At 38.3% G+C, this 23,945-nt stretch overlaps 8 protein-coding genes across 8 annotated transcripts; 6 read left to right on the top strand and 2 right to left on the bottom strand.

Moving 5' to 3' along the window:
• Nucleotides 1–887: 887 nt before the first annotated feature.
• On the top strand, nucleotides 888–2,796 carry I206_101902 (uncharacterized protein; the record flags this gene model as incomplete). Its single annotated transcript, XM_070202474.1, has 6 exons — nucleotides 888–1,150; nucleotides 1,298–1,498; nucleotides 1,586–1,873; nucleotides 1,963–2,400; nucleotides 2,467–2,605; nucleotides 2,671–2,796. 6 exons carry the CDS (start codon nucleotides 888–890, stop codon nucleotides 2,794–2,796), a joined length of 1,455 nt encoding a protein of 484 aa, XP_070058575.1.
• Nucleotides 2,797–3,174: 378 nt separating this feature from the next.
• Nucleotides 3,175–4,394, top strand: I206_101901 (DNA replication complex GINS protein PSF3; the record flags this gene model as incomplete). The annotated part of the gene is made up of 7 exons (XM_070202473.1): nucleotides 3,175–3,222; nucleotides 3,366–3,434; nucleotides 3,501–3,559; nucleotides 3,707–3,850; nucleotides 4,006–4,051; nucleotides 4,120–4,252; nucleotides 4,321–4,394. 7 exons carry the CDS (start codon nucleotides 3,175–3,177, stop codon nucleotides 4,392–4,394), a joined length of 573 nt encoding a protein of 190 aa, XP_070058574.1.
• A 1,365-nt stretch (nucleotides 4,395–5,759) lies between these two features.
• I206_101900 (uncharacterized protein) lies at nucleotides 5,760–7,702 on the top strand (the record flags this gene model as incomplete). Its single annotated transcript, XM_019158704.1, has 2 exons — nucleotides 5,760–5,974; nucleotides 6,064–7,702. 2 exons carry the CDS (start codon nucleotides 5,760–5,762, stop codon nucleotides 7,700–7,702), a joined length of 1,854 nt encoding a protein of 617 aa, XP_019008450.1.
• Nucleotides 7,703–7,962: 260 nt separating this feature from the next.
• I206_101899 (uncharacterized protein) lies at nucleotides 7,963–8,901 on the bottom strand (the record flags this gene model as incomplete). The annotated part of the gene is made up of 4 exons (XM_019158705.1): nucleotides 7,963–8,097; nucleotides 8,192–8,271; nucleotides 8,351–8,457; nucleotides 8,579–8,901. 4 exons carry the CDS (start codon nucleotides 8,899–8,901, stop codon nucleotides 7,963–7,965), a joined length of 645 nt encoding a protein of 214 aa, XP_019008451.1.
• A 297-nt stretch (nucleotides 8,902–9,198) lies between these two features.
• Nucleotides 9,199–10,091, top strand: I206_101898 (uncharacterized protein; the record flags this gene model as incomplete). The annotated part of the gene is made up of 4 exons (XM_019158706.1): nucleotides 9,199–9,227; nucleotides 9,296–9,548; nucleotides 9,661–9,828; nucleotides 9,966–10,091. 4 exons carry the CDS (start codon nucleotides 9,199–9,201, stop codon nucleotides 10,089–10,091), a joined length of 576 nt encoding a protein of 191 aa, XP_019008452.1.
• Nucleotides 10,092–10,311: 220 nt separating this feature from the next.
• Nucleotides 10,312–10,947, bottom strand: I206_101897 (mitochondrial 54S ribosomal protein mL54; the record flags this gene model as incomplete). Its single annotated transcript, XM_019158707.2, has 3 exons — nucleotides 10,312–10,360; nucleotides 10,485–10,707; nucleotides 10,794–10,947. 3 exons carry the CDS (start codon nucleotides 10,945–10,947, stop codon nucleotides 10,312–10,314), a joined length of 426 nt encoding a protein of 141 aa, XP_019008453.2.
• Nucleotides 10,948–11,308: 361 nt separating this feature from the next.
• I206_101896 (uncharacterized protein) lies at nucleotides 11,309–15,455 on the top strand (the record flags this gene model as incomplete). Its single annotated transcript, XM_070202472.1, has 17 exons — nucleotides 11,309–11,394; nucleotides 11,462–11,579; nucleotides 11,677–11,831; nucleotides 11,891–12,002; nucleotides 12,067–12,170; nucleotides 12,223–12,293; nucleotides 12,347–12,414; nucleotides 12,467–12,923; nucleotides 12,978–13,049; nucleotides 13,103–13,570; nucleotides 13,625–13,743; nucleotides 13,801–13,977; nucleotides 14,036–14,139; nucleotides 14,195–14,832; nucleotides 14,894–15,043; nucleotides 15,117–15,355; nucleotides 15,414–15,455. The coding sequence occupies 17 exons, from the start codon at nucleotides 11,309–11,311 to the stop codon at nucleotides 15,453–15,455; spliced, it is 3,180 nt and encodes a 1,059-aa protein (XP_070058573.1).
• A 612-nt stretch (nucleotides 15,456–16,067) lies between these two features.
• Nucleotides 16,068–23,624, top strand: I206_101895 (uncharacterized protein; the record flags this gene model as incomplete). The annotated part of the gene is made up of 5 exons (XM_019158709.1): nucleotides 16,068–17,300; nucleotides 17,360–17,449; nucleotides 17,527–19,024; nucleotides 19,076–19,342; nucleotides 19,399–23,624. The coding sequence occupies 5 exons, from the start codon at nucleotides 16,068–16,070 to the stop codon at nucleotides 23,622–23,624; spliced, it is 7,314 nt and encodes a 2,437-aa protein (XP_019008455.1).
• Between the last annotated feature and the right edge of the window lie 321 nt (nucleotides 23,625–23,945).

Below are 23,945 nucleotides of genomic sequence, written 5' to 3'. Positions count from 1 at the left end.
GTCATTATGAGATTGGCGTGAATTTGAAAAGGCGTATACAATAGGATTAATAGGTTTGTGTCTAATATAACCTATAAGCGATACGGATAGAAGGCGGAAGTGAATTTGTGATATATTATACAGCTGGAATCGAAATATGTTATATACAAAGTCGACTAATTTGGGAAATGTGCATTCAACTTTCCAATCTCTTTAAACATTAAAAATCGAAAAAAGAGTCAAAACCAACTATTTCAATAAAACAATAAAAACCAAAGTTTTAAACGTTTATGAAACAAGAAGCTTCAATTGAAAATTAAGCACGACCTTATGGTACCTCAGTTTAGCATCCATTACTATCACTGAACTCGTAGGATTTTTTCATCGTTATGATGAAAAATTGGAGAACAGTGTACACATTCGGATGCGGTTTGTTTTGCGAAAGATTGGAAAAAAAGGGCTAGAAAATACGTTGAATAGAAATCAAACCGAGGATGAGAAGGTGATGATAAGTTGCATGCGATATGAAGGGTTGATTATCCAAAGCGATGATATTGTATGACTTTTATTGAATAGCGAATTCTGCAAAGAAAAGAAAAGAAAAGAAAACGCATTATCGTTTGGACAATTATTGCAATTTGGATTTTGTATATAATTCTAATAATATTACGTGGCATTTTATAATGACTTTTCAATCACGTTGATAAGTTGATACGCTGTCACAGGTGGCCCCGCAGTCAATCTCATCATTGTAGCTATTCCTTCGTCGCGCTGGCATACTTTAGAGTTACTGAAAGAAGATATAGATATGCTATAAAGCCTTTGCCAATACGAGTACATAGCTTTAACAGCCACTAATAGAATCACCATCGAGAGGGTGATCAGCCCCTTAAGAGTTTTGGGACAAAATGAAGTCGCTCGCGATAATTGCCTTATTTCCCCTCGCATATGCCATCAATGTTCCTCAAACTTATATCAATACAGCTATAGCACGTACAATAGAATTAGGAGGATTAACTACTCAAATTAATACTCAATATAATATAAAATCTACCGATAGTTCTCCTGGAGAATATTATCTAGCTTTAGCTGGTGAAAATGATCAAATACCTGCTTGGTGGGAAATTACTTTGGGTGGAAAGAAATTAGATGTGAAATTATTGGATGAGAGGTATGTCTTATCACCTCAATTGTCGCATTACCCCATTTTATTTGGGATATGCTTGGAGTCTTTATTTCGTCTGATAGTCGTAATTAGATAGAAAGAATGATCTTTCATCAATCATTTAAGCTGATTAATTCCATTTCTGTTATTCAGCCCTCCAACTGTACTTGTCGATTTGGGTAAAACAAAGAAAGACGAAACCATTACTTTATCCCTTACTCAAGTTCTATCTCACACTAGTAAACCATTACCTGCTGAGATAGAACAACGTGATCCTCAATATCTGATATGGAAAACAAATTCGACTTATGTTGATAGTTGGTATAAAACAGATGTTGAAAGGGTCAAAATTAGGTAAGCCAGAAATGATTTCGATTTCATGCATCTGTAACACAAGTATCTATGCCAAGGGAACATACTAATTTCAAACTTTCATTCTAGATCTCCTCATCCATCTATCCTCTCTTACTCTTCCATCCCAGAAACGTATACTCGAGACAACACAATAACTAAATCAGGTGGTACTTTAACTCTTGGTCCTTTCCATTCTCTCCCACCTACACTATCGTCTTCAACAAAAACCGTAGAACAAAAACCTTTTTCTGTACACTACGAAACTAAAGATCCCATTATTGGTATAAGAACCCTTAAACGATCTGCAGAAGTCAGTCATTGGGGAAGTAATCTCAATATTCAGGATGAATTAGATTTAGTTAACGAGGGTCCCAAGTGAGTATCAGTTTCTTTCCGGAATAGTTTGTTTGCAATACCGTTGATACATAAGCTGGGCGACTGATCTGCGTTGTGTTTTGTCACAGACTTAAGGGACATTTCTCAAGATTAGCACATCAACAATCCAAATTCCATGCCTCAGTACCTGCACAAATACTAACTGAATTGACATTAAAAGTTCCTCCAACAGCACATTCGCCATATTATTACGATACAATAGGTAATGTTTCAACATCACATTTTAGACAAGGTTCAACACCTGCTTCAACTGCAGCTGAACAAAAAGGTAAAAAATATAGAACTTCTCCAAGATTAGTTGAAGGTAATTTAGAGATTAAACCTAGATATCCTCTTCTTGGAGGTTGGAATTATTCATTCACTGTTGGATATGATATACCACTTGAAGATGTACTTAAATCAGATAAAGAAGGAAAGAGAATTTTAGCTATTCCATTCTTAACTGGATTAAAAGATGTTGTAGTTGATCAAGCTGAATTGGTAGTCATTTTACCTGAAGGTGCAAGGTGAGTAATCTGAGATTGACTTCAGATCTTCTGGTTTCATCGTTGCTGAGCTACCCAATTTTGTAGCGATGTTCAAGTTCATACACCGTTTGCTGTTGATTCTATTGAACATTCAACACATAAGACATACCTCGATACAACAGGTAGATACGCTATCACATTGAAGAAAGGTCAATTGACTGAAAATCACGCTCAAAACGTATATGTAAGTTGACCAAACATCACATATCAGAATAGTATCGTATTGATGACTTGGCGATTATACATTAGGTCACATATCATTACCCAATGTCCGCACAATTCCAAAAACCATTAACTATAGCTTCATTAGTTGGTAGTTTATTCCTACTTGGTATGGGATTGAGAAGGGTGAATTACAGCATTGAGAGGAAGTAAATTGCGATACTGGGAAAAACAGAATAGATAGATATAAAAGATGCATACATGCATTGATGAGATGTTTTCATGATCTGCGTTATTTAGTTTTGTGATATGAGATGATCCTTCAGAAGGAAATGACGTTTACGCGTGGTCGAAATGAGACGCGTCAAGCGAAGAAAACATGACGAATTGAGCATTTTGATTTCATCTTTACATCTTTACTTTCATTTCATCAAACCAAATTCACAACATCTCATATGAGAGAAAGATAAATCAGTCAATTGATCAGGACTCAAATCTAGATTACAATCTTCTAATCATCAAATATATAATAGGAATATAAGTTGGAAAAGGATATCAATCAAAAAACACTTCAAATTGATTTTTTAAACAATGGATGATGATTATTTTTCATTAAATTCAATATTAGCTGATAATCATGTAAGTCATTTTTGTTTGACTTGCTCTCATTTGAAAATAGTTGAATATGAATTTGACTTCACGTTGATTGAGAGACTGATCGTTGGAAATAAAATGTCATTTCTCGCTGGATTGAGCTGACTCGCTTCTTTTCGTTATTTTAGAAATTATCTTGTTCATTCACTTTAGATGTAGAAGGTTTAGGATATCTCGAAGGAGGAACAGATAATAATGTGAGCTTACATTATATCTCTAAATTAATAGAATTCTTCAAGCTGATAATTTGTAATTAATGATAGATCCATCAACATTCTAAAGTTGAATTACCATTTTGGTTAGCACAAACTTTGAGTTTGAAGTGAGTTTTGATTTCTTCTCATACTTCCTATGAAATACCACCTGCTATTGTCCGCTTCTTTCGTCTGTATACTATCGAGAACCACGAGAAAAGAATTTTAAGATATTGATGAACGACATTAAGGCTGATAAAACGATGGTGAAATAGCGAATTCACAACTTTCCCATTGCCCCCACCATATTCCAATCGAGTTAAATCTGCTCTTAATGCTTCGGCGCAAAGTGTGAAATTATCGAATCTTGTGGGAAATAATGGTTGGTGGTATAGATGGGGAAGGAGGATAGCGGATGTGTGAGTGGATCTCATGGTTTTCTTGTATCTTGACAATCTTGCATCGGGAAAACAAATCATCCCAAAGCACGTTTGCGAGATCGGGCATTTCAACACAAACTGATTGCCAGGTTTCCTATATGGACTCTGTTTACTTGCTGACATGTTCACCTCAGTCTAGATGATGAACCTCAAGCGGATTTACTGAACATGCTCCTGAAAGTAAGTTACCTGTATTCAAACTTCGAGAAGAAATAATATGATGATATATGAGCTAATGCAATATACAGGCATTCACTAATCGATTACCGGCTTTACAAGATCTTTCGGCACATCATGCTTCTGCAGATCATACTTTACCTGAAGGTTCAACTAGTACAGGTGAATTATTTAGAGATGGAATGGAAGGTGATGAACGAGAGTGTAAATTAGCTATTTCTTTGTTTTTTACAAATAAGAATATTAGCTGATGTGTAATATTGATTATGTAGTATTCGCGATAGGACAAGAGAGTGGAAAGATGGCGAAAGGATGGTATGATAGTGCTAATAGTAGAAAAGGATGATGGGGTTATATATGACCTGTTGAATGAACGGTCCCACAAAATGTGCTGTCTGTAAGAATTTCTCTTGCATCTGTTGTGATATTGAGGAGATACACCTCGTCTCTAAGAATCGGTATGAATTCATTATATGTTGTATTTTGTTTGGATTTATGCATTTCTCCATTTATTGATATATAAAAAAGAATTCCATTCAAAAGGCGACATCTATACACTCTCAAAGCGTGGTTCAACTTTCAGGCTGAAGAAATAATGGACTTAGACGTTGGCTACAATGACTCAAGGCAAGTCTACACTGGACCCAAATCCATTACATGCAACTTTATAGCCTTTTTGATACATTCCTTAGCGACACTGATAATCTCGGTTCGGGGAAATGAGAATTGTCTAGACCATTCAGGGAAATTAATCGGAAAGGGGTTACAAGTACAAGTTTAAAGCCTCATGATAATTTAGCGTTAATCCGAAACTTAACACCCTAAAAAATTACCTTGAGAATATGGGGCACCTTGATATGTTTGGGATTTTTCACTCATGTTCTCTTATTTTTTTTTTCCAGGTTCTTTTTATATTCGATAAAGTAAGAAACTTTCAAATAGGTGCGATGAGTATGTAAATTCTTTCTCAAGAGGTCAGCCAGTATATGTTGTATTGACATGTTTTTATATATACAAATTATTACTTTGACGATTTTTAGCTTGATCCCAATAATACACAAGTACAATCATATTTGATTAGATTGTTTCATATATATACACCTTTATTGAAAGGATAAACCTTTATTTTACACGTAGGAATATACTCAAATATCATCGCTTGGCCTTTTTTGCAGGCCTAAACACATTCCTTTAGATTATCATTAGATTAGTCAATTCCGCTTGGACTTTTGTTTAAATCACATATCTGCCTCTAAATGATCATCAATAATAATTCACTCTCATTTAATTCATAATTCTAATCAATCACATATCGTATCCCTTACCTATCTTGCAAAGATTTTTCACCTGGTGTGAAAATTCTCCATATCCTCTTCTCTTATCGTAGGTTATCCTTGCTCAATTATCAATGGCATCTAGATGCTAATTCGGTAACCGCTCAATTGATTACACAGCTTTCTACCCTTCATACGTCCGTTACACGCCTTTCCAGCCTGATCACATTCGTTACACCACAGTACTTGATTTTATCTCATCCTTTGTACTTCAAAACATCCCGACAATTGGCCTACTGCTTGCATCATTCACAGCATCATCGGATCTTGTACTTCCTTAGATATACAGTTCTTCTTTTCACTCTCACAACCTGTCGAGTCGGGTTTCTCACCTGAATAACTTCAATCTCTTACGATAGAAAACCGGAGGCATCAAGATGGGTCACAATCCCCTCACTAGGGCTATGACTCTAGTGATACCCATCCTCATGATCTTGCACTGGCCACACCTCGCTTTAGCTCAATCCTCTACTACAGCTCGAAATCCCTTATCGACCTCGACTACTCTCTCACCTTCGACAACGATATATAATGGTATTCCTACTTTGGTATTTGGGTCTGTACCTACTATGACAGCTTGTGCTTCGGGACTGTGAGTAAAGCCGCCTATTTGACTTTCTTATTATCTTGACACATCCTTTGGCGCTATAAAGCGCTGACGGTATCATTCCTCATCTATAGTATTCTGTTCAATTTGTACAACGAAGACCCTTCCAAAGTCAACATCACCCTTTACGCAATTAATGAAGGCATCGACCAATCCATCCCTTCGCCAGCGACCACATCAGCTATAGTTCAATCATCTCGTCCTGCATCCTCAGTCGTAGCTTCCACTCAGATAGCCATTGCTTCTTCTCCTCTACCCACTTCTGCCATCCAGTCGCTCTCTTCAGCTAGACCAATCGCGACAAGTGCAGTGGGAGCTATTCAACCTGCTCGTCGAGATCCGGAAAGAAGAACGATACTTGATTTGAACATCACATTAGTGACTCAAGGCGCAAATCATGGATGGTCTTTCAATCCTGTACGATTACCTGAGGGACGATATTATATATCTGGATTGATTAATGATGGTCGACAAACTACCAACAAGAGCAACGTATTTTCAGTAGTTGAAAATGAGGATACGTCTTGCCTTTCAGCCTTCGAAAGCTTATCAGCTAGTGCGACTGCTAGTCGTACTGGAGCAGCAGGAGGAGGAATGACCGGAAAAACTACTGCTACTGCGACGGCAAGTGATGGTGCCTTGGGTGGTGGCTCGGAATCAGCTACAGAAGGTACAGAGAAAAAAGGGTTGAATGGAGGTGCTGTTGGTGGGATCGTAATTGGTATCTTAGGTGGTCTGGCAATTTTAGCATTGTTGCTATTTTGCTGCAGAAGAAGACGTGGGTATAGTCATTCAAGGGAGCATGGTAGTGAAGAAGGTGGGTTCATGGGCACAGGAATAAGACATCAAAGCCATCATCAGAAGATGCCGTCTGAAAACACTACTCCTTCCGATCAAGGTCATCAAGGTGTTTCTAGAATCAAAGAACCCATTGCCATGTTACCTGTATCTCTGCGCACTGAAGAATCGCACAGGTCAGACAAAACAGATGAAAAAGGGGAATCATCGAATTCAATTAACGAGGATGGAATAGAGAGTCTACCAAATACATTTTTACCTACTCCAATATCGGCAGCATATACTACTTCATCGACAAGATTGAGTTCGGAAGATAATCACAATGTCAATGAGTTCGGTAAAGGACAATCTGAAAGTAATGGTATTGATCCATTCATTACACCTACTTTAAGTGAAATTCCAATAATGTCACCAATCTATGCCAACGAAGAAATTCGACAATTGGGTCATTCATCAATACAAACTCCTCAACCTGTTATACTTGCTAACGTGAAACGATCATCAGCCGAAGAGAATGTAAAACCTGCTATAGGTCTAGGTATAGGTGGTACAACATTGAAATCTTCGAATTCATTGATGACACAACAATCGAGATCTGATCCTGGCAAGAAGAGAACTTCCTTAAATAGCCTGGGAGTTAGATCACCTACCCAAATATCTCCTGATCCCAATTCATTCGGGATTCCTGATAACAGAAATGATGATAAGAAAAGTGGAATGGGATTAGGAAGATCGACAAGCTCAAGAAGAAAACCTGTACCTTCCTTGGGACCTGAATTACGAACCGAATTAGCGAGACAGAATAGTTTGAAAGATTTGAAGGGAAATAAGACGAATGAGAATGACAACGTTGAAGAAAGTGGGAGAAGAAGAAGTTATAAATTAATGCCTGATCCTCCTATTATACAGGAATAGTGAATCGATTTTATTGGTTGATCCGATATTTTAGATGAGACTTGTTTGTATTAATTGTGCATTTGGTTTTTACAATGTTATAGCTTGGTCTTATCTTGATTGTATATTAATTGTTTAGTAATGATTCATTATGCATTGCATTGCGTTACGTTGTGACTCTGAAAAGGTAGTTGATTATACTAGGATCGTTTTGATGATGCGATCGATATGGTTTAAGGTCGATAAAATTGTTCCGTTCTCTCCTGTGGTAGAATATTGTACTACTTTCTCTCTTCCTCATCAATCTTCTTCAACACATTTATCAAATGAGTATCTAATCCTCTAGGTAAAGTTAAAACTCCATTAGGAGTTACAAGTCGATAAGTTGGTAAAGGTGAATAAGTAGATGATATTATCTATAATGTAATTGAATTAAATCAACATATATATATATATATATATTGATGAATATAGAAATCTGAAAAAGAAAAGAAAAAAAACAAAACATACTTTACCATTTTGAACATATACTGATCCAATTAAATCTTCAGTTTCACCTATTCTACCTGCAGGAGGTATTGCTCTTTCATCTATTTTAAAATAATCATTCAAATTTAATTGAGGATATTAGTGAATATAACAATTCTTGTTCCAGTGGAATAAACTAACCAGTTATATGTATCCATCCATCTGTAGGTCTTGTTTCAGCTTCATATTTAATTGAATTTGATACTTGATTTTCTAAACCTAATTTAATTGCATCATGAAGTGTATCTCTAGAACAGTCAATATATCAATATCAATTTAAATTCATTCTTCTTATTATATATGTAAATAATCAGAATACCAAATATTCAAAAACATAAAAATTATAATTAAAAAATTCTTTATACTTACAAAAATCTGGATTCTTGTTTAAAATCATTGAAAGTAGCATTTTTTAAAGGTAAATAACCTAAAATCGTTTTTGATTTATTTATTGGTAAATTAGGTAAAAAAGAAAGTATTAAATGTGTTGGATTATTTTTTGAAGAATGATAATATAAATTAGGATGTGAAGGATCTTTTATTGAAGAAGATGAAGTAGATTGATTTTGATATTTATTTTGATTTTGTAAAGATGATGTTGAAAAGTTGAATAAACTGGGAGTATTTGAAAATGATTTTAAAGGAATATTGTACCCGATAGAACGGGTTATTCGAGTTATTCCGAAAGACATTTCACCTCCTTTTTTAGTAATTATTATATATGATAAGTCACTTCAATGATGTATTTGAGAGTTGAAGGAAAATCATCTTCTAACTTAGCTAACTTAGATGTTATAGGAAATCATTCGTTATTGATCGGATCGAAGAGAACCTCCTCCACTTTGGTAAAAGGTTTATATATTCCACCTATTTAATGACGATCAATAGTCCTGGACGTGACGTTAATTGATCTGTAGATTTCAGACAATATTTACATTATACATTATACAATACTTTGATATAACTCATTGAGGACAGAAACATTGATAATGACGATACGGCATCGTTCATCTGTGTGGTGAGTTAGATGTTTTGAACATGTCAGTTTAATTATTGAGTGACAAGCTAATATACCTGATTAAAAAGCTTTACCTCCTTACTAATAGTAGTCACCCTATTGTTGTCATCGCTTCTAGTATCAGCTCGAATACCTATATCTAATGAGAATGAAAAGAGAAACATATACATCGCTCGATCAAATGGTATTCAAGAGGAACGAAGTCATACATCGTTGTTCAAAAGACAAAAAAATACGAAAAAACCTGAATATGTTGCTCATCCAGCTGGTGATCTGATTTGTAGACCATTTGGAGAATGTGAATCATGTCCAAAAGATGAGGTGAGTTTGAGACCATCATCTTTATTATAATTGTTTATGTTCAAAAATGATTATTCAATTATCAAGTATAGGTTTTTAACTTGAATTTTACTGATTTGTTTTTGAAATCAAGCTCGATCAACCATTTTGTTTCCCATTTGGAAATAGAAGATTATTACATTGTATACCTTCATCATCAGTTGAAGATAATACGAATGGAAATCATTTAGGAGAAGTACCTGCTTGGGAAGCTTGTGGAAAAGTTATAAAGAAAGAAAGGCAGGATTTTTGGGAATTTGTTGTAAGTCCGTTACTTCTTTCAATAATAATTCACTCAATCCTCAACTTCATGCACCTTTTCAATGAGTTTCAATGCTGCAATAGTAGTAAGAATTGAAATTTGGAAGGTCAGTAGCTTATATTACTTTTTGCTTTCAGACCGCAAATTTGTTATTCCTGATTGTAGCTCTTACTATTTTATGGGCAAGAACTTCAGCTTTAGCTACGGAACAATATAGACAACTTGCTGCTAGGATAGGTATACCTAGTGGAGGTTGGGTGTAGTGTAAAAAATGGGTTTAATGAACCGAATGTATTATGTTAAGATTATCATCATATTTACGATACGTGCGACATTGGAAAAGGAAAAGGATTACGTCTGATATATGGTTGGACTAAGACGATACCATCATATGACTGAATTGAATGATGTTCCATTAGCGACAGTCCATGCTGTTTCTCAATTATGCTATAATGATACATTGATTATTAATCATTTTACGAATTATGTAGTTGATTTCAAATAATTCGAAGCTTTGATTTTTTCTCGATTTCTAGTAACCACAAAGTAATGTATCAGCATGAAGAGAAGGAATGAAAGAAAAACAATCAGGAGAAAAAGGAGAGAGAGCATAAGATAGTAATTATAAAATTCATATCTAAATCATGATGACTCACAAATTCTTTAATTTCCTTTTCTCTTTAATAGGATCAAATCCTTTTTCACCTTCACCATGTAATTCAATTTGATTTTCAGCAATTTTATGAGCTTTTGAAGTATCTTCTAATAAATTCCATAACCAAGTTGGATATTGATCATCTTCTAAAGCTATTGGATCAGGTTTATCTTTTAATATTGATAATCCTGTTAATTTAGTTCCAGCTGGTGCGGCAGAAATAACTAGATTCACATCAAAAGATTAGTCAGATTGGCATCATCCGAGAAATGAAGTAAAAGTATGAATTTGTCAGAGATAAAATACATACCTTTTGATGATTTCTTTGGTTTAGGTTGAGTTGACGATGATGAAGAAGAAGCAGCGGAAGAAGAGGAGGAAGATGAGAATTGATTAATTGATATTCGATATATCTGACTTGGTTGACGAGAAACTATTCGAGGTATTATACTGATGAATGACATTGTAAAGGTGTAGATCTGATATTGGTGTTGTTTGAAAGAGTAGTATGATATGCTATGATGTAGTATTTGAAGTTCAACTTTTGTTGCTTTTCGGAAACCAAATATCTTGAACTCGGAAAGTAGAGCATGATGTGGTTTTAATTAAATCTTACTTTGTGAAGCCACGTGACAATAAAGCAGATTATCAAGATTATATACTCATTGGGTCTGACGCGACGCGTTTTGAGTTTTATCGAAAAGTCAACCGTGTCAATCTAAGAACATTACAAGTCAAAGTTGAGATTAACATTGATCTCAATCGACCAAAGTAAAGTATACGATATCATTAGAAGAGAAAGAGCCGATCAGCTATATCAGTATCATGGTCGAAGCTGATTCAAGTTCAATCACTTCCATACCATGTCATTTGAGCGGAGTGACAAGAGTTTGCTTTTCACCTGATGGATCGTAAGTTCAGCTATTCTTTAAGATACTTGACAAAGACAACTAGCTGATTTTGGGATGTTCTGAACAGGACGATATTCACAGGAGGATCAGATTGTTTGGTACGAATACATAAAGCAGATCAACCTGACTCTGAACCCGGTTTTCATGATAATCATACAGATGCTGTAACTTCTTTGACTTGTTCCGTGAGTTCATACTTTAACGCCTATCCTCTTACCGAAAGAGGAATTGATTTATAATAGAAGAGGATGACGCTGATCGACTTGGATATTGTTATAATAGAAAACGAATTTGATCACGGCTTCAGAAGATAATATTGCAAGAATATTCTCTTATCCCGAAAATGAATTTACAGGATTCTTGACTCGTAGTTCCGGTGTTCCAATAAGATGGGTCAGCGTAGACAATTCTGGTGAAAGAGTTGCAGTATGTAGCGAGTGAGTGTTTTGATAGGTCTCCATGCAAAAAGCTAAGAATTCTGACCACTATTCATCAGTGATTTACTGGTAAAGATTGTCAATGTGCAAGATGCAACGAAGGTTTCGCTATTATCTGACAATAACAAATCAGTCAGATCAGCAACATGGGATCCAAGTGGGAAATATTTGGCATGTCACTTGTCGCACCATTGGACTTTCGAACTTGAAAAGCTGATACTAAAATCCCCCATAGATAACGGCATCCTGCGATGGAAAATTGAAAGTGTATGATACCACTTCAGATACGCCGATTTGTCTGAAGATCATGGAGGGTGTCATTGGGTCAAGCGAATCAGAGTGAGGTCTCCCATCCTTTTTTCTGCTATAAAGCTGATAAAGAATAATATAGATCAAGTGTATCATGTTACGCTGCTTGGCATCCTGCCGGGAACTACTTTGCTGTACCGTTGAGAACAAATGGTGAGTTAAATACCAGACGCCTTTCGCGCCATACAGCTGAGACTCGGTGGCAGATATCGGTATCATAAGTAGGGAAGGCTGGAGCAAGCAGACTACCTTTACACATGATGGTCCAAAGACAGTGAGCTATGTGTTCTTATCTACGAAGCATAGCTGAAACATCATTTCAATAGTCAATTGGTGAACTCGCATGGTCGCCAAATGGAAAATATCTCGCCTCATCGTCAAACACCACAATATACATATGGGCTACCGACAGTCGTCAAGTCATCGCTAAGTACAGTAATTCCGAAGGTGCAATATCCGGACTTTGCTTCTCACCAAAATCGAATCTCATAGCCTACACCTCGTTAGACGGATCGTTCCATCGATGGTCTAATCCTATCCCCGACAATTTGCCGAATCCATACAGTACTGCAAGAGAAGAAGCGAAAAACCTAGATAAATTACTAGACGATGAGTTTGGCGATGATGAAGTTGATATGGAAGATAAAGGGGAGGATCTTGATAACGATGAAAATGATCTGTTTGGCGATGATGGTTGGATAGTAGATGATGAGGATGGTGTCAAAGGTGCTTATGGTAAAGATGACGATGAGAGAAAATGGAGCAACGGAAGGACTGAAGTCGGTAGGTCAAGCCGAGCTTACGCGACATTCGAATTTAGCTGATCTAGGCCGATAGTAAACGTAACCAAAGCTCAAGCTTCTTTTACACCGGGAAGTACGGAATTTAAAAGCAAAAAACGATATCTCGGTGAGCTGCTAAATTTTCGGACCCAGCTTGGGATTTAGCTTATACTATCACAGCATTCAACATGATCGGAGTGATCGATGTGACGGACCAAGAAACGCATAATGTTGTCAACGTAGAATTTCACGACAAATCGACCAGAAGGGGATATCATTTCCAAGATCATAATAAATACACGATGGCATCGTTAGGCGAACAAGGTGTGGTATACGCCTCGAAAGCAGAATCGAATTCGCCGAGTTCAGTATATTACCGACCTTACGATTCATGGGCTTCCCAGTCCGACTGGTCGATTACGTTACCGCCTGGAGAAGATGCCATTGCGGTAGCAACAGGCGGGGGAGCCAGTGCAGAAGGTGGATTAGGCAGTGTAATTGTTGCTACGAGTAATGGATACGTTCGGTTCCTCACAGCCAGTGGATTGCAAAGGTATATCTGGAGATTAGGCGAGGATGTTGTCAGTATGGCTGCAGGCCGAGATAAAGTCATTGTCGTTCATCGTGAGGGTGGAACAAGTCTTGATGGTTGGTTCCTCCGATACTTCGAGATTAAGATCAAGCTGAAGCGCCGCGATACAGGTTGTCAGAACTTGCGATATTCCTTGATGGAGTTGGATACTTTCGAAATACTGCAGGAAGGAAGGGTACCATTACCTAAGAAGGTGACCTTGAAGTGGCTCGGCTTCACTTCAGACGGAGTGAGTGGTATTTTTGCGCGTTGTTATGAATGAGCACCTAATAAGAACCCGTTATAGGTGCCTGCGATATATGATTCGGCGGGACTACTCTCCACCCTCGACAGGTACAGGAGACCTGGCCAAGCACGCTGGATACCCCTCTTAGATACTGTTTCTTTACGGAAAGAGGGCAAACAAGAGGGTTATTGGCCTGTCGGAGTGACGTCGACGCATTTCTCCTGTATCATACTTAAAGTAAGTGTTCAGCTTTAGTCTGGCACACAGAGTCAACTGATACACTTCCGTTGAGTAGGGCTCAGAAAAAGAGCCTTGGTTCCCTCGTCCGCTAATACAGGAAGTCGAAATGCATATGCCGTTGCTGAATATGGATAATCAGCAAGGCAAGTTGGAAGAGAGGTATGTCACGCCCTTTTATTCGCTCTATATTCAGCTGATTACGTTTGAATCGTAGTCTTGTTCGTGGTCATTTGGTATTATCGACGCTCACCGATTCGGTTGATCCGGATATAGACTACCAAATCAAAGAAAAAGAAGTATCCCTTGACAAGGAATACCTTCAATTAGTTCAAATAGCTTGTAAAGCAGATAATCTTCAACGTGCTCTGGACGTTGCAAGATTAATGCATAATCCAGGAACCATAGAGGCTGCAGCTAAAGTAGCTGCGTTCTATCATCTGCCGGGGTTACAAGAACGTATAGTAGCCGTCAAAACAGAAAAAGAACGTCGAAAACGTGAAAAAAAGAATCGACCTCGAGCTGCAGAATACACACCGTCATCACTTCCTATACCCCCTAGTACGAATGGATCCGCCTCGACATCCCGAGGATTCACTAGCGATTTTGCCCCGCGACCTGGAGGAAGTAGAAGATCTTTCGGAGGTGTCAATAGAGATGCCACACCTGTCAATTCTGCTCCAAAGGAAACTTACATCCCTGAAACTCCAGGCGAAGATGATCTGAATACCCCAGCACCAGAAGATTACGTTGAAGAAGAACAATCAGTATCACCGGTAGCGAAGAGGAGGAAATTAGACGATGACGAGTTTGCAGTACCGCAAGTCAAACAAAAGGATGATTTCCCTTTCCCCAGTAAGTCTTAGGTTTTCTGCCTTATCAAGGTGGATCATATACTGATCAACTTCATGCTCAGACTCAGCGCCTAAAAACCCATTTGCGAAAAAAGCTATGGGATCAAATCCGTTTGCTAAATCCTCTGGTGGATCTAAGCCTTTAGATCAAGTGAAATCGACGAGCTTTTTCGATAGAGTTGACGATATAAATTTGAGTGGTGCGCCAAAAGGTAAGCCTAACATTGCGATAGTGTCTCACCAGGCAGATATGGGGATCTAACTCAATTTAATGCTAAATTGCAGTTTCTGCCAAACCGAGAAATCCGGTAAAGGTTAAAGGCAAAGACACAAATGGATTAGGAAAACAAACTACACTTTTCGGAGCAGGAGTCACTAAACAAAGACCGCCACCTGCTCCTTTACCGAAATCAACGACTGATTCATTCGTTTCTACTGAAACAGAAGGTGATTATGAGGTAACCCAATTGGAAGAAGACGAAGAGACTGTCGAAAGTAGACCAGGTATATTAGAGGAGAGCAATGTAAGCCTCTTACTAGAATATGGTCGAACAACAAAGCTGATGTGTTGGTGTTTGACAGGTACAGGAGACGCTTAGTCCTGGTGAGATGGAAGTGGAGTGATCTATCCAACTATATTCGGGATGACGTGTTGGTTGATTTGCTTGATGCCTTTTGATGATCCTGTTTGTATGCATAGCTCCGAAGTCATGAGTTACTGACCTTTTCTATCGCAAAATCTGTTTCAGAAACGCAAATGGTCAAGGAAATCCGTGCTCACGCATGGGATGTCTAAGTGAAACGCGAGGTCATAATTAGGGATAAATTGATTATTGACCACCCACAATATGAAAGGACTGGCCAACTTGGAACTCGAATTTGAATTAACGGATACCGAACAGCATCCTTTCCTTTACGACTTGTAGTCCTTTATGAGTGTCACTAAAATTCGCATCCTTTGGTCATTATCTCCTAGTTGCTCGTTGTTTGCTAAGATCGTTTGGAAGCTCCAAGCTCTAGTAGTCCCCAGAATTTGCTTAACAGCGAGTTCCCATAGTTCGAATCATAATTAACATTATAACGAAACGACCAAGAAGACAGATTGCTGACGGAGAAAGAATATTATATACACTCATTTACACTGATAGGCAACGGAAGGACAGACGCACTGAACAACGTTGCTCCACCTATAATACATCGGGCTCAGGCCAGCCTCATTTCTAAAACCCTGTCATAATGGCCAATCCCGATACAGCTGCCAGAGAGGCAATCACCATTGTAGGTGTTATAGGCACTTTTCTACTTTTCTCAATATTCACTTGGGCTTTCAAACGAAATAAGAAAAGTAAAGGAAAAGGCAATGGAAAAGGTGATGAAGTGAAGAAAGATGGAAAAAGCTCTAAAGGCGATGATGACGGTCAAAATGGGAAGAACAGAAATGATGAAGATTCTAAAGATCGAAAAAAAGATCGTGATGATGATAAGAAGAGTAAAGATAAAGATGGAAATGAAGATGATAAATCAAATAAAGAGAAAGATAAAAAACAAATACCTGATACCCCGGAATCTACAAATTTTGATCCCAATAAACCATCGGATGACGATTCTGATGATGATGGAATACCTATGATACCTTCTACTATAAAAGATCCTGTAACATCTATGCTTAATTCAACATTTCAATTAGCACCTGATTTTAAGTTAGGTATACAAAATAATGATGAAACTCCATTTAAAGTTAATTTTCATGATACACCTACTACAGCTGAAACACCTAATACTTCGAACACACAACCAAATGGTGGAGGATGGTATGGAGGAAGAGGAGGAGGAGGAGGTGGAAATTCACCTTCAGGAGGAGGTGGTATAGGAGGAATTCAAACTATACCTCAAACAGCTTCAATACCAATTGAATATTATAATAATAGACAATCAGCAGGATATATACCACCTTTTATTCCATATGATATTCATACACCAATTACACCAAATTATAATATTCCAACAAGTGGTATACCTTTTCTAAATAAAACAAAACAACCAATAACTCCAATTCCAATAAAAAGATATAGCTCTTTTGTTCCATCTTTGATAAATTCGGAATCATCTTTAAGTGAAGATGAAATTATTTCACCATTAACTCCAAGTCCAATTCAAATTCGAAATAATGAATTAATTTCAGATTTAATTGATCCTTATTTTTTCACTTCTGCTAAACCTACTAAAACATCTTTTGATTCTAATGATTTACATTATGATGATATTAATCTTTCAAAAAATAAAACAAATTCAATTGATTTGAAAACTAGAAGATTAAGTGATTTAATTGGAATTCCAGGTTTAGGTGAATCTTTATACCCTTCTCAAGGTGATAAATATAATCCTACAATGTTTGGAGATTTAAAAAATAGAAAAGGAAATAAGATTCCAATTAGTCCAATCAAAGTACCTACTAATATGAGTCCAATAGTAAGTTAAAATTCAACTAACCAATTACATGTTTTTGCTAATTATACGATTTTGAATAGGATCTGAATCCAGTTCATCTCACTGAAAAGGACGATCAAGAAGAAGAGAAGGTACAAACCCTATCTCCTTTACAACCTGGTTTATCACCTGTGAGTCACTGATAATCCCTACCACGCAATTAATTATGTTCAATGTGTACTGATGCTAAGTTTACTGGTATTTGCAGACAAAGACAGGTGAGAAAGCCAAGCGCCGCGAGAAAGAAAGGACGAAAAATGGAAGAACATGGGATGAAATTAAAGGTCGATACCTTTCACCCAGAGCCGTTGATCTACCTACTCCTTTAGCTGAAGAAACGAAAGAGGCTAGAAAAAGAAGAAAAGAAATTGAACAGGATGATCATGAAAGAGCTAAAGGCAGAACTTCAAAAGAAAGAGAGAAGATTCCTATTTCACCTGAAAGAGCAAGGAATAAAGTCAAAAAGATGAAGAAACAACAAGTGAAAGTCGTTGATAAGAAAACTCGTCGAGTTAAGACAGAAGAAATACTCGTCACGGATGTTTCTGATGCCGAAAGAGAACGCTTACCTGAAAGAGCTAAAGGAAGAACCAAGATCTCTATCAGAGATGATGTGAGTGAAGGAGAAGAGCTATATACTAAAGATGGGAAGAAGAAGAACCGAGAGAAATTGAGGAAAAAAATTAGGGTTGATAGTGAAGATGAATATATCAGTGTTGATGAAGATGGTAGACGATTGAAAAAGAGAAATAAGAAGAAATTAGAACTTAGTGATGAAGAGGAAGATGAAAGAATACGTAGAAAGAGGAAGGATAAATTACGAAGTGGAGGATATTATTCTGAAGAGGATATTGAGAATAGACGAAAACTTAAACCAAATAGAGAGAAACTTCGACATGAACGAAATCGAGGTGCAATTTCAGATGAAGAAGAAGAAGAATTATATGAAAGATATACTGATAAACGTGGACAACCTAAATTGAGGAAATTAGCACTTGATGATCCATATGTAGATACTTATAGAAAACGCCAAAGAGTTAGAGCTGGAAGTGATCAAGTGGGTGGAATTGAAGAAGATTATGAGATGGATAAATTCGCTCAAGGAGGTCAAGGGAGATTAAAGCGAAGACAACAAGTTGGATATCAAGACGATATACCTGTTCAAAGTTTGCCTAATCAACAACAAACTTATCAACAACAACCTCAACTTGTTCAAGCTGATCCTATTTTGGCACAACGAAAGGTTGTTGAAGATGAGATCTTAAGAGAGAATCCAGGAATGAGTAGAAGTGAAAGGGAAGAATTGGCTCAATTGCCATTGAAAAAAATGGACAATGAAGAGAATAATTTTGCTAGGAAAGGAAGGAAATTAGGTGCGAACATTCAGCCAGATGAGAATGATCTTGAGGAAAACGTGATCGAGAAGCGAAAGAAGAACCGTAAGCCTGCTGAAACAGAGGTTGATAATGATGGTGAAGTGGTTGCTTTCAAGCCTACTCGGATTAGAGCGCAACGACGTCAATCTAAGCTCAAAGTGGAAGATGATTTTTTGGCTGAAGAACAAAGTCAAAGGACTCGAAGAGACGTATCGGGAGGGGTCAACGATGAGATTATGTTGAATGCTGAAGGGGAAGAGCAGGTCAAATTGAAACATTCTGTAAGAGCTGAGAAGCCCGCCGAACGTGCGACAAGAAAACGAGATACCAGTAAGCCAGCTTTTCGATATTCATGATCGAATCATTGTGACCCGCTGACAGTGGTGTGTGGTAAAGTGACCGATCCTGATTTCCCACAAGGGCCGGAAGAACATCTACAACAGCTGCACACTAGGAGAATCAGAAAAGGAAGTAGCGATCCTCTCGTAGCTGCGGATACGAGATCGGCCACACAAGAAGTTTTCATAGAACAATCGGCTACACGGCATGATACTGAAAATGGCATCGACGGCTCAAGCCCAACCCTCGGCGTAAAAGAAGAGACTGCTACTGAAAGAAAGGCTCATGTCCTGCGCGATGATGGACATGGTAAGTGGGCTGCTGACGTTGCCTACTCACGATGTTGCTGATATTCTTGCCGACAGTCGATCATGAAGACCATGATGAACTCAGACATCAAAGCAGAGCAGATATGCCTGAACGAGAAGGTATAGACATCGCATCACCTAAGCGAGAAACCAAAGTTCGAAGAAAGCATAAAGCAATCGAAGCACCTATATCTCTTAACAATCAAAGGCGGGACAGCTTGGAGCCTATACCTTCACCTACCAAACTTGAACAAGGATCGAAGGAAAGGCAGATTGGTAAAGCTGAAGTACTGGATCGAGCGCGAGGAGAGCCAGAGTATCAAAGATGGAACAGAGTCATAGAAAGGGAAATTGCATCGTACAAGATCAGGAGAAATGATCAAGTCATTTTACAAGAAAAGTCAATGCGAAGATGGGTGAAGAGGAAAGATAGCTTGATGCAAGGTCGTAATTCATCAGAGGAAGAGGATGTATTGAGAGATGTTGTCAGAGGAATTGTCATGAAATACGAGAATAAAATAAGGGAAGATGAGATTGAGCTTGAACAATTACAAGATGCATCCCACGAGAACTCTCAGTCACAAGTCCGACAAGAAGGGAAGACCAAACCTAGAAGGGAGAGGATCAATTCAGACAAGTATGCAAAGCACATGCCAGAACAACAAGCTCGAGACGATTCGTATAGAAAGGCAAGACCGGAAAGCGTTGATGCTAACCGAGAAATAGTGGATGTTTCCGAACTTAACGATGAGGAAATTGCGGTCTTCGAGAAAACTGGAAAACTCCCTTCGAAGCATATTAACCGGGACGATGAGCCTGTCAGAGAGAAGCCTATTAGACGGAAACAGAGATTGGCGTTGGATGATAAGCCTCATCGGGATCATGAGGAAGATGACCACGATCGTTCAAATCAGCTTATTAGCATACGGGGTGACCCAGTTCCCGATGGAGATGTCGATTTTGGTGCTCCTGATGCAACAATGCGATCGAAAGTAGGCAAAACGGTACCTCTAGTCCTATCTGATGGACCTTCCATTGATGAGGATATTGATGAAAGGCGGCCACTTACACCGACGAGTGGTAAAGCCCATATTGGTAAATTCGACGACGACGAAGAGCTGTATGGCGTGAAAACTAGCAGTAAACCAAAGCAGCCTGTCAATCTCACAAACGATTCTGAGGCTTTGCCCAAACCTCGTAGAGAAGTAGTGATCAATGAAAAGAGTGCGACTCGACAGCGCCGAAGAGACTCGGGGTATGAATCGGAGGGCGGAGAATTGATCGTTGGCGATAAGAATCGACCAACCCAATCGCACGAGTCACTTGACCCCAAAAGCTCACAAAAGGTTTCTACTAAACAGAAAATAGGTCATAGTCAAAGAAAAGACTCCACCGACAAGGATCTATTCGAACATACTGATGGTGTGGTACCTGCAAGATATCGTGATGATCGATCGAATGACGAGAGAAGGGTTCAACGACGGTCAGAAGGCAATACGAGCCATTCTGGCACTCGAGCCGATTCTGAGCAAAGTACTTCCATTAATGGTACAACAAAAGATGACTTGGATGAGTACGATGAAATCCTATCTCCGAAGTATTCGGAAGATCACAATCGTCTGAATCCGAAAAGTCCTTTACAGCATGACGTAAACTCGATCAATTATAGGAAAAATCATACGATCAGATCAGAGAAACCCTCTCAGATCCGTTTAGAGAGAGAATTCGACGTAAATCCAAAAGATGAGATTACCAAGACCCGAGAATGGCCTTTAAGAGGAGAAAATCCTATACGTGAATTGCAACGAGACTTACAAGTACATACGGCTTTTGTACCCGAAACTCGTGGCGATAACCGCATGATAAAAGAGATTGTCGATGATGATAGTGAAGAATCACCTAAACATACTAAGCCATTGGTCATTCCGTCAGGTAGAAAAAGGTCTGTACCCCCCAAGGAGATACGCAGAGAAGAAGGAACGCCATTGGAAATAGGCGATGAGCTAGAGGGTTCAGATCTAAGGACGATGGGTCATGTAAGAAGAGATGAAAAAGACAAGCGTCGAGACCAAAAAGGAAAGCCAGACGTGTCAGACGAAAAGGAAGATGCTCTTGATATTCAAAAAGATAAAGGCATATCTCGTCGAAAAAGAAATAAGAAACCAGCTTCTCCTATCAGTCCACTTTCGCCCAAAGCGCATAGAGATATACTTCAGAATCTTGAGAAGAACGAAGCAATTAGACTCAAACGAGTACAAGAAGGTAAACGGGCATTTGATGTTTCGGATGAATCGGAAGTGGAAGAACCTGTCGTCAAATCAAGTAAGAGTAGGAACTTGAAAAATGGTAACATCCTGGGTAGTAGAACGAAAGATAAGGACAAACAGATAGGGTTTGAGCATAGTTCGAGAGGTAAAAAGGAATCTGAAGGCACAGACGGGACAGGCACTCGAAGTGCGCGAAATGGAAACAAGAAGATTATCGACAAGTCGTCTGAAGATGAAGATGAAGACGTACCGGCAGCTAAACGAGACCGAAAGAAGCAAGACGCATCCTTACAGAGACAAGCTCGACTGGAAGATACGAAAGATAGTGATCACGAAAGAGGCCTACGTGATGATAAACCTCGTAAGGGGCAAGACGAGAGGAAACTCCGACACGCCAAGACAGAAGTGGAGAACGGAAGTCAAGTCAAGAGCAAGGGTGGTAGGCAAGGAGCACAGCGAAGAAACCTCGAAGAGCTCAAGGGTGAAAATCCCCAAGAGGATGAATTATCAAGCGATGAAGACAGCCAGGAAGAAAGGGATGGGTTGATGCGACACGAAGCTCGCAAGGCTCGACAAACCGAGAAGGCTGAAAAAACTGGCCGTACATCCGATGGGGAGGGAAGTCGACAAGGACCTCGAAGTCCCACTCAGACTTTAAGACGGACGAGGCGGGACGACCAGGGAGTACAGGATGACATTATTACCGATGAAGAAGATGAGGACTTTACCGAGGGGCGAAATGGACGTCATGAGGAGCAAAAGTCTCGAGACCACACCGAAGAAACCGATAAGACTGAGAAGAAGTCGGATCAGGAGAAGACAGGCCAGTCATCCGAGGAAACTTTCAAAGCTACTAACAGTCGCAAGAACAATTCGAGAAAGGTGATTACAGAGAACGACAGCGAATACGGAGACAATGAATTTAGAGAATATCACGTAGATAGAATCTCCTGGAAACCGAAGATACACCTTAAAGCAAGTTGGAAAATTCTCAAGAATTCTCCCATCTGGTCGACCTTTTCGATCATTGGTTTCTTCTTATACGTTGAGATCACTAGACAACTTTTCTCTCTACTTGCTATCTCCTCTGATTCACTCGTTCAATCAACATCAAGTGAGTTAGCAAAGCGAGATGCAACCGTCGATGATCTCGGCTTTGACATCAAGTTGACAAATACTTTATTCTCCAATATAATTGGTACTGATGATTTCGAGTCAACTTCTTTCTTTGTCTTTATCAGTTTATGGAATATAATTTGTATACCAATTTTAGGTTATCTAATTTACATAACCCTCGAATCGGCATCCAATCCTAGGGATAAAAAGCATTCAAAATCATGGTTATTATGGAAATTACGCCGTATTTGTCAATCATCAATCAAAGTTATACTTTTAGATAAACGCATCAATGGTCCAAGGAAACTCATAAAGCGATGTACTTTAAACACTTTATCAAGAATATCGATATTCATATTTCAATTGATTGGAAGTATTTTGGTATTTAGACAAACTATGAGCTTAGTATATATGGCAGGAACAGGGAGTGAAACTACATTCTCAATATTACCTGATGTCGCAGCTACACAAAAATCCCTCTTGGAGTTTGCGAAAAGCCTTACAAATGGTCAAATATTCGCTATAGTCAATTTCATTTCCATCATCTTATTACTGAATTTAGCTTGTGGATGGTATGTTCTCTTGAATTCACAGGCTAAAACACCATTGGGAAATGCAAGATCGATTTTCAAATGGTTATTAATGAGTATAACCACTGCAAGTTTTATAATTTGTTTATTTTATTTCCAGGATATTGCAAATTATTTAATAAAAACACATTCTGGGAATACTCAAGATGGAGGTACAATCGTTCTTTTAGGAGCAAATATTGTATTTTTAACACTTGTTCCTGCTATGGGCTTTGTAGTTTACCATTTATCCAAAATTTGGGATAGGAAATTTCCAGGTGGTATTATGAAGTCTATTGAAGGGTTAATGGCGAGATTCAGAACAAATTGATTAGCAACTTTTTTTACCTCATACATCTTGAGAGGACTCAATTTTGTAGATTTTGTATCGAATTTTCTGTAAATTTTGTAGAGCTCTGGACCTCATCATATTTGGATTCAATGCATAATCTCGAATTGAATATGTTCCTCAATCGATTGACCATCTATGCATGCTCCCAAGTCAGGCAGACAAAAAAGACAGATCGCATTCTGGTCACAACCATGTACGCGCTTTTTGTCATTTTCCGTCGGAAACTTCGTCGTATTTGAACTCGCTCTCTACATTACTTTGCCTTTTGTTGACGTTTGATAAAGAACTACAATTATGGCT

This window comes from Kwoniella pini, chromosome 2, assembly GCF_000512605.2.
Source record: "Kwoniella pini CBS 10737 chromosome 2, complete sequence".
In the NCBI taxonomy this organism is placed as follows: domain Eukaryota; kingdom Fungi; phylum Basidiomycota; class Tremellomycetes; order Tremellales; family Cryptococcaceae; genus Kwoniella; species Kwoniella pini.
The sequence above is the reverse complement of the archived record's forward strand: the minus strand, read 5'-3'. Positions and strand labels throughout refer to the sequence as shown.